Source organism: Eurypyga helias, unplaced genomic scaffold, assembly GCF_000690775.1.
Source record: "Eurypyga helias isolate BGI_N326 unplaced genomic scaffold, ASM69077v1 scaffold2199, whole genome shotgun sequence".
Classification (NCBI taxonomy): Eukaryota; Metazoa; Chordata; class Aves; order Eurypygiformes; family Eurypygidae; genus Eurypyga; species Eurypyga helias.
In genome coordinates, this window is record NW_010272535.1 from 875 (window position 1) to 19,730 (window position 18,856).

Sequence of the window (18,856 nt, forward strand, 5' to 3'; positions counted from 1 at the left end):
GAAATTATGTGTTTCATAATTTGGCACTGTCTTAAGCATAAAACTCAAAAGAGCTTCATCTGTTTTCTAGAAGGCACTTGAATGACGACATAAGCCTTTTTCCTCCCCAAAAGCACTGCAAGGGTGCAACTGTTATGCGTACTACAACGCAAAACAATTTAAGCCTGAGGGCTAAAAATTCTCATAGCTGCAAAAAAAACCCAAAACACCAACAACCCAAATTGGGTTGGAAGAGGCAGCTGACTTGCTCATACCTGTTTGAGGTGCTGCTACACATGCTCAGGACACTACCCACTTGCCCTGCCTTTGGAAGCCCCCAATACATGTCCAATCTAGCACAAAGTCGGTGAACTGGTACCCACTGCCAGGGCCACATTCATTTGCCTTCAGAGAAAAATACTGACAGACAGATCTCTTTGTTACTCGTGAAAATTAACAACTCCTCGGGCAGGCAGAATTTACCCTGATAAGCCAGGGTATAAGCTAGGACCAGTCAGAATTTCCAAAACTGTCAGGAGGCTTATCAACCCACCTACATGCTGTCCTAAACAGTGGGCATCTTTAAAAGGACAACAGGGTGTAGCCAACATGAGTTCAAGCTGTTGTCCTCAGGGGATATGGCAATGGCCTGACAAGGATGAAGTGGGGTGAGCTGACTACCCTCCAGACAAGCCAGCCTGCGGGGACCATTCTAGCCATCAGAGCAGGCTGGGGTCATCAGAAACGTTTCCCCATCCAGTAAGGACTTTTTTACTATGATGAGCTTCTATTACATTATTAATGTTTCTATTACCATGGAAGACATGGTTTTCATGTGACTGTTTTATTGGGTATTCACCAGAATACCCAATAAAAGAGGGCAAGACAGTGTCTACACTGAACATGGTAGATGTATAGGTCGGAAATAATTAAATAACAGCACTGTGATGACGTTCCTATGAGGTGGTGATGTTTTAGATGGAGACTTACAGAATTGTTGTTGGCTTCATATTATTGAGTTAACCTTGTGCAATATGACTATTTGAGGGAAAAGTCAGGTCCCAGAGGACTCTTTCAATATGCTGTGCCTGTAAGAGCACAGCAGGATTGTGTATTTTTGTATTTGTGTAATGCAAAATAAAACCCAATGTGGAAGCAGTAGATACATGATCTTTTGAAGATCATTATTCTGTGTAAAATTCTTTGTTCAGATCTTTTTTAAACTGGCTATCAGAATGATGCAGAGGCATTACAATATACAAAGTGGTATAACTTACTCTTTGTTCTGTAGGTCAAGCTAAATTCATCTTAGCAGCTAGGAACAGATTGTTGACTAATTTTTTATTCATTTTCAAAACAAACAGTACATTTCTCTGATAATCACAAGCGATTACAACTTAAAAAGCAAATTGCTACCATTTTTTTTGCAAAACAATAGGAGATCAGCCAACACTGTGTATTTATCTTAATCTGGAGAAATTACAAGGGTGCACAGATACAGTTGCACAGCTAAGACCAATCTTTTTCCTCTCTGTCTTTGTATTTACAATTTTAGAAGCCTAAGACTTCTCTGTTTCCATTATGATCTTTTGCTTCCCTGGGAAGCAAAATCTTTAATCCTTTTAGGCAGCCTCTGAGTTTTGCCCGTCTGTATCTGAGGTTTGTTCTATCTCTGAAAGCAAAGCCTCAGTGAAACAAAAAAATGTTTCACGAGAACATTCTTTATAGAAATTATGTTGTACTAGATCCTTCCAGCCTGACACTACCACTCTCATGTCTGCAACTCTATTATCCTCTGTGTGTGCACCCTGTGCTGCCAGGTCCTCTCCATTACAGGGCTGCTGGTTTACTAGAGCATTGGAAGATCAAAAGAGATCATTTTAAAGTTTCATAAAGTTTAATCCTTCCAGGGAGGAGATGTATGTGTGTGTTTTTCAGCTGTGGAATTCAGGAGGACACCCCAAAATTGTCATAAATAGCTTTGCCCATCTTTTACCTTTGAATCAACAGCCCGCTTAGCTAGGCAGTGTGGAGTGTGAGGAGGAAGGTGGATAGTTTGACTCTCCTTGTGGAGGCTTTCCACAGGTGCCCAGGTTGTGGACTTGGCTGGAGGAGTGAAGCAGACACTCAAAGCTGCAGTTCCATTTTGTGTAATATTGTGCATCCCAAATGCCCATGAACACGAGTTAAACTCTGGCATGTGACTTAAAAATTGTGGGGTATGAAAGCGATAAAAACCTAAACTTTCTTTCCCTTTTTCTCCCTTTTATACCTTCTGTTTAGATGCTTTTTAAGCTTTTCCCTGCAACAAGGGAGGCCAGGAGTCAATCCTGCTTAGTTACATGAAGCCAAGATGCTTCCATGACGCCTGGATCTAGCCTTTCATTAAAAAAAACCCCACAAAAAACACTTAGTAATGAGAAACTCCTGATAATATTTGCAAGGAGAAATGCTGACTTGTTCCCAAATCTGTCGCTGACATGGCTAACAGCAACTCATTAGCTGGGCTCCGTGGGTCAGAAACTGGTTCTCCTCTTGAGAACTTTCCACCCTAAATATCTACATATGTTTTTGTAACATCATGTTACTGTAGTGCTGTGAGATCCTGACAAACCCTGCAGATAATCTTTGTTCTTGGAATTTGGGCAAAATTGGAGTGATTCTCCAAGCTCTTTAATCTATTAAGAGATTTTGAACATGCCACATTTAAAATAATTTGGTGAGTTGAGAGAAATGTACAGAAATAGATCCATGCTCCTGAGAAGTTAATTAGACCGATATGGGATCAAGACTGGAATAATGACTAACATTTATTATCCTTAGCAGCTCCATGAAGCTTCTTTGAGTGCCCCCAACCGTTTATCCGGGGAAGAGAGAAAGCCTCTTGGCTCATCTGTGTGGTGCCATCCTCTCCTCTGTCATTTAGCTCAAATGTCTTTCTGCACTTTCTCATCTTCCCCAGAGGGTTTTAACTTGTCTCACGAGCGGAAGCCAGTGAAGAGACCCCATGCCTGCCTTCCCCCATCCCTAAAGGTCCCATTTGCAAGTACGCCCCATGCTCCACTTTGAGCAATTAAACGTGAGATGCTATGAGGGATATTGTTTTTGCAGTACTGCTGGGTAGTTAAAGGGTGTTTCACAGTTGGAACAATATTTTCTTTAAAATATTTGGTGTTTATTATTTCACTCTTTAAGCAATATGAGGAGGAAAGGCTGTTTACTTAGAAAGACTTTATGAAGATGCATGAGACACACGGGTGATATATAAAAACAAAACCAGATTAATTTACCAATGTTACACTCTTTGTTTTTAGGTATACAAAAAGAAAACTGAAGCTGCCAAGAAGGAATATCTGAAGCAGTTAGCTGCCTACAGAGCAAGCCTTGTATCCAAGGTAACACATAATATACATAATATATGTATATACATACACACATATATATAGTGACATATTGCAAACCATTTTCAGCATTTATATGGTGCTGAGCGCCATGGTATTTAGTGCAAATAGCCTTGTTTGTTATTACCTTAAACTTAGGTTGATGTGCAAAAGCTCAATAAACACAGTCATCTCTCCATGAAAAGATATCCTTTGCCTTCTGGTCATAGAGACAGCACTTCTCCAGGCTGGGAGTATCACTGCAGTTCAACAGAGGAAGGAGGTACCAGTAAAAAGACCATAATAAAACAAACATGTCATGCCAGGCAGTCACCCTTCTACCTAGAAGGGAAAAAAACACCCTACATAATACACAAAATGCCTGGTTTTGGATTTTTTTTTTTTTTTAAGTAGTGTTTATTTTACCTTACCATCACCCTACAGAAAATGTCAAGCTCAGCTCTCAGCAAATTTTCATAAGAAAATAGGAATTTCCATTTTACATACCGCAAGCAACTTGTGTGAGCAGAGCATTAGGACACTATAAGGATCTTATACTGGAAAAGACCAGTGTGTCCCCAGTACACAGCTAGTAGAAATGTTCTAAATTTATTTATACAAACATAATTTTGTAATAGACTTTAAAATGTGCAGAAGAATGTGAAATTACTGCACTGTGTCCGTGTGAAAAACCAACTGAGCAACTTCAAAGTCATACCAGTTTAGAATCACTTGTTTTGGGTCTGTCAAAATAAGTTTGGATATATTTTATTCTTACATAAATAAAATCAATTTTAGGTATAAAGATGGCAGTATGGAGGACTGGCATATATGATATGAATAGAACTTTTTCTTAGTTTTAAATGCTTTTGCGGTGATTGGTCCTGCACTATATTTCTCTGTATTATATTAATTTGTACACATTTTCAGGGGAAGACTATATGATTAGCTATACAAAACCTTCCATGCATCTACATTATCTTAATATTTGGTGAGTGTTTGTCCTGAATTTAGAAGGCAGAAGTATGAGTGTTACCTCATTCGTTTCTGGGGGTTGTGTCTTACACATTTTAATTTTATAGCTACCATGATAAATACTAATGCATTTAGTTACTGATTTACAGTGTACCTTTAATTTCTGTTTTAGGGCTGTTTGGCTCTAGAAATGCTCATTGCCTTCAGAAAGGGTACCACACAAACAGATTTTTTTTTAAATAGCATGCTTATTGGCAAAAGATAGGTCTAAAAAGCACAAAATATTCCAATAGATTCTGAAGAAAAACATGAAGCCAACTTTTCATTTGTGAAAAGAACTTGGATATCATTATTCAGCACATCATGGAATGTGCTCTATGAACGCTCTACATAGAACGCTCTATGTAGCTTAATTTTTAAATGGCACGTATATAAGACCTGAGACTATTATTTTGTTGGTGGGTTTGTGGGATTGTTTCGTGTTTTGTTTTGTGTTTGGTTGGTTTTTTTTTTAAAGTGTATTATGACATTTTATGAAGTTAGTTTTTAGAAAAAAAAAAAGATTGTTGATCAGTTCAGGGCATGAAGCCATTTGTTCATATATTTAAATTTGTTGTTAGTCAGAAAAGCACTGGAGCATTTTCTTAACTTTACAGAAATTATTTAAATTCTGCCCATAATGTAATGTTTTCCTCTAGTGTGGAAGGTATCAAAATATGAACTTAATGAAGCCAAGTACTAATTGCCTACTTTCATGGACACTCAGTGAATTGTACAGAGCTGGCATGTAACTAAAGCAAGTCCATTTTGGAAAAAGGATGTAAAATACCCAGATGTAATATTATATCAGTATATTCTAAAATATTATTATTAAATATTTATATAGCACCAGAAGAGTTGTCATTCTTTAGACAAGCATGTAAGCATGAAGAAATATATATATACTCTATTATTGAGACTATATATAATCTATTATTAAGATTGTTTGGAGTCCATCTGGTCTTTTATGTCCATGTGTTACATTATCATCCATAAGAGGCACTTTTAGAGAATATTATTAAGATTCCAAAACCTCATTCTCAAATGTTAGGACCTGCCAAAAGTAACATACCTTTTCCAAAAATGCTTTGATACAATATTAATGATTTGCTTACATGGTATGTTTTAAACCTTATAACACACTCTGTGTGAGTCTCATTTCATACACTTACAAACAGGTGCCCTGGGATCTCCTGTGTCGTATTTACCTAGTGTTGTTTAACCTTGCTTCTTTATAGGATTTTTTTGTGTGTGTGTGCTGCTCATCCCAACAGTGTTTTACTGTAAAGAAACTCTCGGTAATACTCTGGAGCAGGAAGTTTGTATTGTCCATATTTTCGAACACAACTAAATAATTGTGAAATCAGGTTTTCAGTAATTTTGGATTATCTGCTTGGGACATCTAGAACTTAATTTTTCAGAGTATCTGACGAACGTTGCACCCTTCATGTTCATAGCAGAGCTCCAATGACTGGCAGCTATGAGACGTTCAGCTGCGCTTCACATAACATCAGGACATCCTCTTGCTATCCAAATTATAGGAATCGCCCAATTAGCAAACTTTCTTCCTGCTCCCCTCCCAGAGTACTCTGCCTGTGGGAAGAGGCAGTCACAAGCAGGAAAGGATACTGCTCAGGTCCCCTGTCCTCAGCTCAGCAGGTGCCTCACACCTCCCAGAGCAGTGGCTTTACCAGTTTCCTAACTTCTGAACAATGGTTCTGCCACTTTTTTCTATGACTAGTTGTTTCAAACAGCTATTGAGTGTAGGGCTTGTATGTGGGTGTTTGTGTATGTTTTTCCACATTTATTTGCAAATCCTTATTTTTCTGAAAAGCAAAGGAACGGACACATGCCGTGTCATAGCTGAGTGCACCCAACTTGGAGGTGAATTCACTGCACCCATCTTGGCCATTTGAGATGCTGGAATAGTCAGAAGATTGCAGAGAAATGGAGTAAATCTTTTGAAAGGAGATTCCTTAGCCTTTGCCTCACAGCAGAATAATGCAATTCATGAACATTAGTTTCCATCCCAAACTTTGGAGTGGGAGTGGAGTATGAGGTGGGGATTGCAGGCTGCTCCATGAAAATCAGCCTTTTTCCTCCTTTGCTCTGCTTTTTTACCTTCTCCTCTCCTCTCCAACAGCAAACCTGTACTTCAGACAGTCTTTTATGCTAGTCTTTCTCTTGTCCTTTGCATCCGTACTTCTTGCTCATACACTCACAGACATGGTGCATAGTGAAGGAAGCTAGAGATGAACATGAGGGACAGACCCGCTCTTCATCACAGAGGGCAACCAGTACTGGGAAAGCCCACGTGGAAGAACAGTCTCAGCTGCTTTCTCAGATGACACATGTCTGTAAATGTGAGTGTCATTTCATGGGGGGATAAGGTAACAATCTTTGGCACAATCCGTCATTGTCCCTTCCAGAGTTCAAATCCCTCTTCCACTGCATCTTAAGGAAGGGCACCCAAATTTTCTGGGAGTCATACGGTGCTTTTTTCTAAGTGCCTTCTTGACAAAGCTGAGCAATTTGAGTGGGAGTTTGTCACACACAGCCCTAATATATATAATTTCAGCCTGTGTTATTTCACAAAATCATAACTGCAGAGAGTGGAGGTGTCACTAGCAACTTTGGTAATAGAATTGTCAGCCCATCTGTAGTACACGGTTAAAGCCTTTAGTGATTTCTTTATAAAATAGGGCTACCACCCAGTAAATAAGGTAAACACATGATTGGGTAAATGTCAGTTATGCATTAATCCCTGTTTAATTTATCCATTTATTTCCTGTATTTTCTCTTTTTTAATAATGAGTGAAATTAATGGGGCTGTTGTTGACTTTGTTCATGTGTGTAGGAATTGATATGTAAAGTAAAAATCACATTACAAAGCATTATATCTTCTGCTATGCAGATTGCCATATTGCTTATAGTACTGACTAAGCCTTTGCATTTTAAACAAGTGTCTTTATATTTGCCCTTAGTTGCAACTTTTAGTACTATTCAGGTCCAGAAATGCAGTCTCTGGTATCTGGTAATTTGTACAGCATTACATAAAATGCTGTGAATTGCAATTTTACTTTTTCATAAAACAAGCACTTTTTCTAGCTTAACCAGCCTTTTTTTTCTGTCTGACATTAGATTTTTTGCTGCATCTTTCAAATATATGTATTTAATACAGATTTATATGGGTAAATGTAAAACACTTTCATATATTATATATGTGCATCTATGTATTTTTATTTTAAAATATATGCATATTAGGTATTTGACATGCATAATATATATGTGCATATAAGTAATGCATATATGTATGTTAACTATAGCAGTACAAGTTGAATAGTACAAAGATTTCTCTTCCCTGTTTTGTTCCCTCTGACTAAATGGATCTTTAATTCTCTCTCTGTTGTGACACAACTTCATTTCATGTAGACATATTTTAGCAGCTGTGGCTGAAGCTAAAACCTCTCAATGAGGAGAATTATTCAAATTCAAAAATACTGAAGCATATTTCAAAACTCCGATGTTGTATCTAAGTCAAAGTGGTGTCCTCATTTGACATTCCAGCAAATGCATTGGACATTTTCAGTTTTGTGGACAGTGCAAATCCTTTGGACATGTAAAATTGCTTCTTGAAGTATGTGGCAGATGTAGCTTTCCTAGCCCTCCACCTTGTAACTATTTCACCAAAAACCTGAAGGTCATATCTAGTAAGAATGGCATTGCCTTAATGCCATTAGCAGGGCAGTTTGTAACCCGAGTTTCCATGCACCCAAAATATCTGTTACATGTGTAGCATTGCCTATATTGTAATATAATTGAAAAGTCTTTAGAATTATAGTCTTTTGAGACTGCAGTGAATACACACAAAGAGGTTTGAGCTACTAGTATAAAGTGAAATGGAAACCATATTAAAAAAAAAAAAAACCAACACCAAAACACAAACAAACAAAATTTTTCTAAACCCCAAAACTCAAATAGTAAACTTGGTGTTAGTTTCCTCTTCCATATCTGTATGTGGTGAGAGCACTTACCTAATATATTAAAGTCAAAATATATGTCAGATATATGTCAGTTTTCCCAGACCACGCATCTCCCCACTCCCAAGTAAATGAGGATGTGCGGGTGTGCTCTCTGTCTTCTGTGGCCCAGTGAATCCCAAATTCTTTTCTGCACAGTGGCTGCGCTTCAGATGTAGGGGAGCACTGTATCCTAGCTCACTCCTCCTGGAAATAAGCAACTGCTTGGGTTTAGGACTTTTCTTTTGGAAATAAAATTCTGAATATCTCTTGACAGAGTAGACGACTGAACTTGTCTTGCCTCCTCGTTAGTGCTTTCATCAGTTGGCTGCTGTGTACGAGGAGAGCAGCATCCCTTCTGCTGCTGGCAGAAAGGCACCTGGTTTCCTCTTTTTGAGACAACAGATTCCTATATTATATCTAGCCCCAGTCCATGCAGATGTTTTGGAATTTCATAAAACCATTTAGGCTGTTCTCAGTGAAAGCATCAGAGAAAGAATAAATAAAAAAATATGGTTATGTTTTTTTTTGCATTATTTTATTTTATTTTATTTTTGTAGCTATTGAAGTGCTACAAGGCATTTGGCAGTATCTTTCTTAAAACAATAACAGAAAACCCCAGAATGATGACATGCATGTACGGCTTTTACTTTTTTCCATTAAACGTTAGAATCCCTAGCTGGGAAAACTATAAGGTGTTTACAGCAAGTACTTCGTGCCTCTGTGATACCTCAGTCTTACATTCTTTCGGGATTTATTATGATATAGACAGAAATTTTCAAGGAATCATAAAAAAAAATCATGTATGCTCAAGAATGCTATGTATCAGAGTATCTGGTAAGTGAACATATATATTTATAAAACAATCGTCTAATCTGATAATAACACAAATCCAACCGTTTTCCTGTCTAGCAAGGAAACCAACTATTTACTGCAGCAGAAAATGTGGAGCAAACTATATTTAAGTTAATGCCATGAATTTGATTTCAGGCTAAATCATGTGAAGCTTTACATTCAGCAGTGCAAAAACCGAGAGATGCTCTCACGTATTTTCTGCCAAAAATGGCAGAAATGTCTTAAGCTTGAGAGATGCCAGATTTTGATTTGGAGAGGAACTGTGTGTGTTTCTGAAGTGAGTTAATAAAACTAGATCTCACTATTAGCCTACTGCTTCCATTTGGGGAATTAAAACACTTGTATCAAATTAAAGTTGCATATCCCTTATCACATGGACCCAGGTTACATTCATAAAACATCCATTTTTACTTACATACCCTGAATGAATCCATAACAATCCCCTGTAGATGATGACAAAATGTATATTTAGATTTGAGGATGTTCTTCTGAGCCACCTTGGCTAATTATGGATGACAACCCATGCCTTACTCCTTTGTTCTGAAACATCAAGAATGTGTCAAAAAGCTTTCTGAACTCTCTAGAGTCCCGGATGTTGTTATTGCAATAGGTGACTGGAATTAACAAAATAGGAAACATCATTTGCTAAGAGCCTCTTGTGACTTAGGTAGGAAGGCAGCTGTACTCTAAATATGCGTATGAATTCTCCACCAGAGTGAACAGAGTTAAGTCAAAGGAATCTCTAAAGGAGTTAAAGAGCTAAGCAGGAAAGAGAAAACACTTCTGGAGAGAAGTCATCTTCACAGGGTTATTATTAAAATGGCTGAGCCCATGTAGGCTAGAAAAAGGGATTCTTCTCAAGGACAGGCTTGGGGTTGGAAATGACCTAAAATGTCAAAAACGTTAAAAACGGGCAGGATTATGTGAACACAGAAAAGCTGAGAGAAGGAATAAACAATTCAAGATGTTCCTTCTACCAAAGAGACAGCAAAGACAGCAGATGCAAACTTAAGCTTAGGTAAGCTTTGTAGGAGCTGCATAAATATTCAGCCAATTTCCTTCTATCTACCTCTTAAAGTCACGGTATTGAAGGTAACTCATTTAAAGCTGAGTCAGGCCTGCCTGCACAGCCTGGACCTTCCTAGTACCAGCTGACATAACCACTGCTGTTACCTGAACATCATCCTCATTCTGGTCATAGAGTCCAAAAACTGTTGAATTCCTCCTTAGCGTGGCTCGAGGGCAGACAGCAGTCGCTGGCTGTAAGCACAGCACCGTCGTGAAAAGGGGCACTATGGCAGCTGTGTGTCTGACACAAGTTCATGTAAAACCTGATTTGAGTTAAACTCTGATCTAGGCTTTGAAATACTCACACAGTACATGTTCCTTGTCTGTGTAGAGAGGATGCCAAACCTCTGTTTCTCATTTAAAGAGAAGCACTGCTTCTCATTTAAAATAAAACTGTGTGTCTTTGCACTTCCCAAACTTTGTGCAAAATTATCAACTCTCAATGCTTTCTCTGAAGAACATAATTTATCTGTATCATCACACATTTCCTTGAAAGTATCATTGAGCAGAATGATTTTGTGGACCATGAACAAGTACTTTTCATTAATATAATTAATTCAGTATCATAAGTTACAGTGGTGTTTTGTTTCCTACCTTTCCCTAAAAAAAAATCATTCTGTGTCTGTTGGGATTTCAAAATATTCTTCCTTCTTTTTGTTCATTTTTCAGTGAAATTATGGATTCTCATGGGGAAAAAAAAAAAAAAAAGGTGTTTTTTTGTTGGGCCTAAATGGCAGTCAAACTTTTCTGTAGCATTCCATTGCTTTGGCCTAACCTACCTTGTCTTCACCTTCTGTTTATTTTCCTTTAATTTAGGCAGCAGTATTAGGTGATGATGGTAGATGGAGAGGCAGGTCCATAAGAAACCCTACTCCTAGCCTATGAAAAACTTGAAAGATTGAGAGTAAGGCTTTAACCTGAACTCCCGAACAAGTGGAAGCCACTCAAAGAGCATAAAGGACTATCAAGAAAAGCCAGTTTGCAGTCCTAGTGGAGATTCGCTAATATAGGTGTACAATACCACGTCTTATCATTAACTAAATATAATATTCTGTCACCCTCTAGTGGTGGGTCTACCATGCCATATCTCTGATAGGAGCCGTCAAAGATTTGCTCACTGCATGTCTAGTGGAAGACCTTGTCGCATGTAGGAGAAACCAGACTTTAATGTTTGATGTCCTGTGTGTACAGATTTGTAATTTTAGTCTCTACTGCATACATCTGTAAATGAATTGTATCCTATCACTTCAAAAATTATCATAGAATCATAGAATCACTGGGTTGGAAAAGGCCTTAGAGATCATCCAGTCCAACCGTATCTGTCCACCACTAAACCATATCTCTCAGCACCTCATCCACCCGTCTCTTAAACACATCCAGGGACGGTGACTCCACCACCTCCCTGGGCAGCCTGTTCCAGTGCGTGATAACCCTTTATTAGGCACGTAAATTGTCTGTGTCGGTTTTGGGTAGGTTTATTAACTAAAGAAGGTTTTTAAAAAAATTATTTCTGTACCCTTCTCCTTGGATAGAGGAAAAGCAAGTTGACTGTATTCCAACCTGCAAAGTTAGGGAACATGACCATGCACTTGAAGCTCATATTGGCTAATCAAATCCCTTCTTTCTTATTTCCTAGTTTTACCCATAATAAAAGCTCTTGTCTAAGACTGTCTGATGCTGTGCTGGACAAGTGCAATGCCTATTCAGAGCAGTAATTGTGCCTGAAATAATAATGTGACCTATGCATCATATTTGACATATTTGACAGTAAAACAAAATAACAAAGCCAAAATATTTGACATCACCTATCCCATTAGCTTCAGCAATACTTGCAAAATCTGTGTTTCTGTCCTAGCCTTAGAAAAAGCTGAAAGTGCAGGATGCTGGAGAACAGCATTTAATGGGTTCATTTATCAAGATTCCCTGTAACTGATAATATTGATGTGTTTTACACTGATATTGGACAAGTTGGCTTCAGATCACATATGATTTAAAGCGTCCTAAGTAACATAAAAATGCTTGGTTTGAAACTGAAGTGTTGTGCTTTTCACTGGATCAGGAAGTAGTGAAACATATGGAAAGCTGATTGATAGCTTAAGACAGCTGGAACAGTCCCTTTTGATCACTTTGCAGACCCTCTTCTCAGAGGTAAAGCAAGTATTATTCATCTCTGGCCAGAAACTGTACAATTCCTTTTAACATGATTTGGTATTTCAAGTATTAAATGATGCTAAGTATCAGATATCTCTGTAATTTTATCAGGACGGGCCATGCATTAACCAGTTATGTGTGAACTCAGAATTCCCCAATAATTAAATGGGTTCACTATATCTTTGTTGAAGAGATGTATGGCAGCATCTTTGTAGTCACAAATTAAGTATGAGTATGTATCAGTATGCCACCAATGGTGCCCTAAAGGCTTTCTGATACCTCCTCACCAGGAGGAATTGTTTAACCGATCTGCCCTTATGCACGTCAGGATCCATTATCCCTGCTCGGACCGATAGCACCTGCCAGCTACATCAGGGAAAGGTGAGGTGTTTTCATAAGGGGATGATGCACTCAGTAAAACTTCACGTTTCTCAAGAAATAACAGAGCGTACACCTCCTGTAATATGGGAGAGAGCCTGGGACACCCAAGAGGAGGATCCTGACCATGCTGCTAATTAGGAAACCTGAAGTCGCTGCAGTTTCAGCAAACCAGCCGGTCTTTGCCCCCAGACTCATGACAGCGCCCTGCAAATACAACTGGGAAGAGAATATTTCTCGTGTCATCATGAACATTAGCTCAGTGTTTGAAAAATAATACCCAGCAAATGGCAGATTATGCACCTGCTTTCAGGTTTTATCATTTACTATCTGTGGGCTTCTTTATGTCTGTATCTGAATCCTGCAAACATGCAGATAATACATATTGCACATGTGTACACCCACATGCGAGCAGAGCCAGGCAGATCCGCAGAGGCAGAGATTTGCATTCATTTCATCATATTCATTTAATTTTCCTTAGTTTACTGGAGAAAACAAGGTTTTTTGCTAATGGAACTGCAGTTATACTTAGCGAAAATGAAGTTATCTTTCTCATCTTTATCAGCGCATATAATGGAGCAATTTCAGTAATGCGCGTGTCGGCGGATCGTCGGTGCTGGTACATCCTTCAGAAAGAATACAAACAGACTTCACTGACCCTGGAGTGCTGAGAGTAACGTGAAACTTACTCTGACTTGTAAACTGAGCAGACATGACATGGAGGTCAGAGAATAAGGGCATATATGCATCTTTCAGCCCTTGTTTTGACAAAGTGACTTCTTTCTCCAGAGGGACATCTCTGCCATTTTTTTCCAGCATGTTTCACTTTTCACTGACTATTAATCCCAGTATGACTCAACTGCAAATTATGGTTCCCACCTATAAACTCATGGGAGTTAATTCTTATATTTTTTTCATCCTTTATTTGAGCACACAGAGTTAGCTCTCAGATCTAAAAAAATAAGGGTATGTAAAACAACAAATTGAGTTAAAATCAAATGTGACAAGTTATAAATAGTAGGACAGAGTATTATTAAAATTTACATTCATTAATGGAAAGTTGTTATTACTAGCAACTTTAAGAAACCAGGGTGGACAATAACTTTTTAAAAAATCTGTGCATTTTCTGATATCCTATTCCAGCTTTAGAAAGATAGCTTCCCTGTGTCTGATGTGGTCTAACATTTATATAGACAGCAGTTTTTAAAAGAGTTTTCAGAACTTTTTTAACTGGATTAATGCTAAATGTTAAATTATTCAGAATATTCTTATTTTTCTGAATGCATGGCTCCTGAAACATGTTTGATACAGGAGTGGATAGCATCCCAGCATAGAACACTTCAAAATAAAGTTATTGACACAGAAACTAGCATATTTATTTAGTGCAGTAGAACAACTGTGGATGTGGTTTAGCCTCTTTATCATATTACCTAAATGATAAAGCAAAATTACCATCTATCAATGCATATGATAAAGGGCACTGAAATTCTTATCCCTGGTTTGCAGATGGGAAAATAAGACATCTCAAAGATCACTGCAGACTTTTGCTGGAACCCACCCTTCCGAATCTCTTGTCAACTAGGCCATCGAATTTGAGAACAATGGTAGTGGCTGCTTGTGTGAATAAATGTGACAGGCTTGATTGTCTTTGTTGTGTAGGTTATTAGGTCAGTGATGCCAGTTCCAAGTTTGGAAAAAGCAAAATGTCAGGCTAGACCAGGAAACAGAGGAGCTAACTCCTCTTTTTTTTTACAACATTGAAGAGAAAATTGTAAGGTAGAAGGATTAATTCTTTTTCTAGTGTAATAACCAAACTCCATTTCAAGGCCAATTTGATGATCCAGACATGTGTTTTCCCTTGGTGTGACTCTTAAACAGACTTCAGGGTATAGAACAACAGTATTTTGTAGATTCTAATTATTGTCTGGTTTTTGTTTTTCTCAACAGAGCTACAGTGAACCTGTTGATGTCAAAGCCTCCCCACAACCTCAGATGATGAATTCAAAGCAGTCGGTGTTTCACGGGCCCACCCAGGCTCACTCTGCACTGTACCTCAGTTCCCACTACCACCAACAACCAGGAATGAATCCGCACATCACTGCCATGCATGCCAATATCCCCAGGAACATAGCACCCAAGCCCAACAACCAAATGCCAGTGACTGTTTCCATAGCAAACATGGCTGTGTCCCCACCGCCGCCCCTTCAGATCAGCCCCCCCCTGCACCAGCATCTCAACATCCAGCAACACCAGCCAATTTCAATGCAGCAGTCCATTGGAAACCAGCTACCCATGCAGGTCCAGTCTGCTTTACATTCACCTACGATGCAGCAAGTAAGTCTGAGCTTTCCAGTTGTCTGGGGAATTCATTTTTATTTTTTGGAAGGGGAGGGAAGTCACCCAGAAGTTGGAGGGAGGTTTAGAGCTATGGATTAGCTTTAATTTTGAAGAGTTCCAAAACCAACTTAGTATAGTCTGAGGGCTTAGTCTTTCTAAAGGCAAGAACAAATGAATGAGTTAGCCTCGATGGTGGGGAACTTCTGTAGAACTGTTGTGCTAGCAGTGATGTTCACCACATTCTTCTGAACACTATCCCTGTCTCGCCCTCAAATTCAGGAGGCATCCTTTAAATAGAAGTGTGTCTGTAGATCCATCTGCAAATCTGGGAGTACTCTGAAATACAAGTGAAATGTTAAGCCTTTGGGAGACACATATTTTATGAACAAAAGACAGGCATGTCTAGAAAAAGATATAATTGTAGCTTGTGCTGTTATCCTTGTGCTGACTGACATGAATCAGTCAGAGGGAACATGAAGCAACAGGTTTTGTTAAACATACGAGATTAAATGAACGTGATTATGTTAGTTGATGCTACATTTGTAACCTTGTTTTACTAGCTATACATGCCTTTTTTTTCTGGAAATAAGTTTGGGCTGTCCCCATTATCCCAAAATGGTGGCTTTTTTTTTTTTTTTTTTAATAATCTCAGTGTTTGACATCATTGATTCTCAGTGCACTTCCTAGGAATTCTGAATGAATGCAGGCCAACCATAGTATTGTGACTTTTGGGCCCAGGCCTATGGAGGGTTAAAGCAGATTAACTCTGCTGATTTCATGAGAGAAAATTTCCTTTTGTATTGGATGAAATCTCACTATCAGTAATAAGATCTTGCTTTACAAAGAAGCATTAGACTGAAATTTTTTTGATGGAGTTGCAAGAATCTACAGAATCTGTCCACACAAAACTTGTCAGTTCTGGTTGATAATACCTAGTCATGAACTTGCTGCATGTTTTGAATATCTCTATAAATTCACCTTTGCTAACAAGGCATTTGCATTTGCTTTCCAAGCTGGAAACATTTCATCTCAAGATTGGTCTTTAGAGATGGGTATATGTGAACACAAAACATTGCTTCTAGTTGGGAGAACAATTTAACAGGGAAAGAAATTTTCCAAAACAGGACCAAAAAAAAAAAAAAACCAAAAAAGAGTTGAAAGCATACCTCACTGAAAAATTTAGTTGTTCAGAGGGTAAACCAAGGTGTTCTCAGGATGATCTGGATTTTTTCAGTGACCTTGATCTTAGCCTCAAGAGTGATTTGGAGTAATCAGACAGGAAGGAAAGTTTGTAGTGTTTACAATTTTTTCCTAGTCCAGTTTATTTTTCACAATTGGAGTAAACAGACTTAACAGACATGATTACACAAATGTGGAGTCTTTTACTGTCATGTATTCCTGAAGGTTTTCCTATTATTTAGAAACCCAGTGTCCTGCTGTGAGTGTCCTGGGAGAGCCTATGATCAAGTGTCAGAGAAACTCAAGAGTTAACCTCAAGCCTGGGGCAGCTAGAATTAGCTAGGGGAGGTCCTAAACATATGAGCCAGAAGGTCTGGAGATCCTGTCTGATGCAGTTCTGGTTGAACCTGAAGGCTCAGAGCAGTGAGAGACAAAGCAGTGGACAGAGGCTCAGTGCAAAAGCCTGGTTCATTTACCAAACATGAAAAACAACATCTGTGACAGCAGCCTGTTGAGACTGTATAGTTGCATTTCAGTGAGGTTTTATTGCAGAGTGATTCTGTCTTCCAAATTCAGATTGGTTGCCAAGTTCAGTGTCATTTGTACATTACTTGTTCAATGCAGAGCTACAGAAGATCAAACCCCTTATGTCTTTTCCAGAATCATTGATAGGCATAATTTATTGAACAGATTTGAAAATCTGGCTTTATTAAATTAATAGTATAGTAGGGGCTAGCAAAAGATGTAATGCAGATGTTAGATACTTAGATATGTATACATACAAGATCATCATTATGGTATGAATCCAAAGAATGAGATGTTACAGCAAACCACTGCATACTGCAAAAAAGTAATATAATATGAATCTTCTGATGTTTTATTTTACCAAGTTGTACGCTTGTAGCATATGGGGGGTGTGTGTCAATGGCTTGAGAGTACTTTCACTCATCTGTGAGAAGTGTGGCATGCAGCTGAGTTATTTCTAGCTTGAGAGAAAACACAGGGCACTAGGTTATAGAAAACAGGTGTCTAGAAGTCAATATGTAGACCTGTACCATGATGAGTTTTTTTCTTTACAAAGTACAAGTACAGTAAAGTAAAAAATGCTGTGCTTCTGAGTTCCTGCTCTCCATTGTTAAACTTAGGAAAGGTTAGCTTAAATACTTTTACCAACTCATATTCCTTTGTCAGAAAAGCTGATGCTTATAATGAAGATACCATGGTGAGATATTTCTGAGCTTCACTCAAGGTGACAGGTGCTTATTACCTGTTGAAATGCTATACTGCCAATCTTAACTACATTTCTCTTTAAGTACTGTGGAACATCTACAAACTAGTATGTATTTCTTATGTTCCTACTTTCAAAGTAATGCAACTTTTGAGCTCTGGAAAATCTATGTAATTTCACTTTAGAATTATTTTTTTTTTTTGGCACACAGCAGTTTACAAAGTTTGTGAATTGAGTTTAAATATAGAATTCATTTATTTTAAAGACTGATGCTGGCACAGACAAAGTAAAAAGTGTGTTAAATTTTAGGGCAACAGGTGTACTATCACAACCATGATTTGCCGTGCCAGAGCAGAACAGTGGTAACTTGTCTAACCTTGCAAATAGCAAGAAGTTAAGAAACCATGACCTGAAAATAAAGGCCACCTTCTGACTCAGTTGTCAAGGGACTCTGCTCTCCCCTCTGCTAAAAACTGAGCAAACACTTTGCTAATCATAGACTGTGTTACGGAGGAAAAGACATAGTAGGGAAAAAAGCAAGCCCTCCAAACAATCACAGCAGTACCGTCAACAGCAATGAGGACAAAGAAGAGGCATAGCACCACCCTGAATGTCTGGCGTGTGGTGAGGAGGGAAGGAGGAGTCTGGATATGAGGTTCAGTCCCCAGCAGCATGGCACAGACCACTCCACCCCATTAAAGGACAGCCAAGAAGAATGTGCGTAGTCTGATAAAACAGAAGCGATAGTTGCATATTTCATTCAACATTTTTTTTTTTTTCAGTTCCTCTTCCCTCAGCTGTCTGATTTCTTTCTTGCTAAAGGTGTGGCCAATCTAATTCTTCCAAAGGCTTCAAGGCCAGGCTGGATGAGGCTTTGAGCAACCTGGTCTAGTGGAAGGTGTCCCTGCCCATGGCAGGGGGTTGGGACTAGATGGTCTTTAAGGTTCCTTCCAACCCAAACCCTTCCATGATTGTATGATGAGACGTTTTCCTTTTTGGAAGCCTCACTACTGCTCATACCAAACAGGCTAATACACTTTAAGAAGAAATGAGGTGAATTTTCTTATGTCACACTGCAGCATGCAGCCTAATAGGCAAGAGAGGGGTGAGTCTGTCAACAGCTTCCTAGCAGTCTTCTAGTGCTGGCGTCCACAGGCTCACCTGGCTGGACACCACCACTGCAGACAGACAGCTGTGCTGTAGATGTGTTGAAAGCAGCAGTCACAGCTCCCAGAGATGGTGGGTTCTGATTTCCCCCCCCCCCCCCC

General features: G+C 38.7%; 1 protein-coding gene across 1 annotated transcript in view; it reads left to right on the top strand.

Moving 5' to 3' along the window:
• Positions 1 to 3,293: 3,293 nt before the first annotated feature.
• LOC104515233 (thymocyte selection-associated high mobility group box protein TOX-like) overlaps positions 3,294 to 18,856 on the top strand; it is a gene marked incomplete at its 5' end in the record, with an annotated part of 22,828 nt that continues 7,265 nt past the window's right edge. Inside the window, 2 exons of the mRNA XM_010159140.1 lie at positions 3,294 to 3,374; positions 14,792 to 15,178. Of these exons, the coding sequence (XP_010157442.1) occupies positions 3,294 to 3,374; positions 14,792 to 15,178 (468 nt within the window). The remainder of the gene's footprint in view (positions 3,375 to 14,791; positions 15,179 to 18,856) is intronic.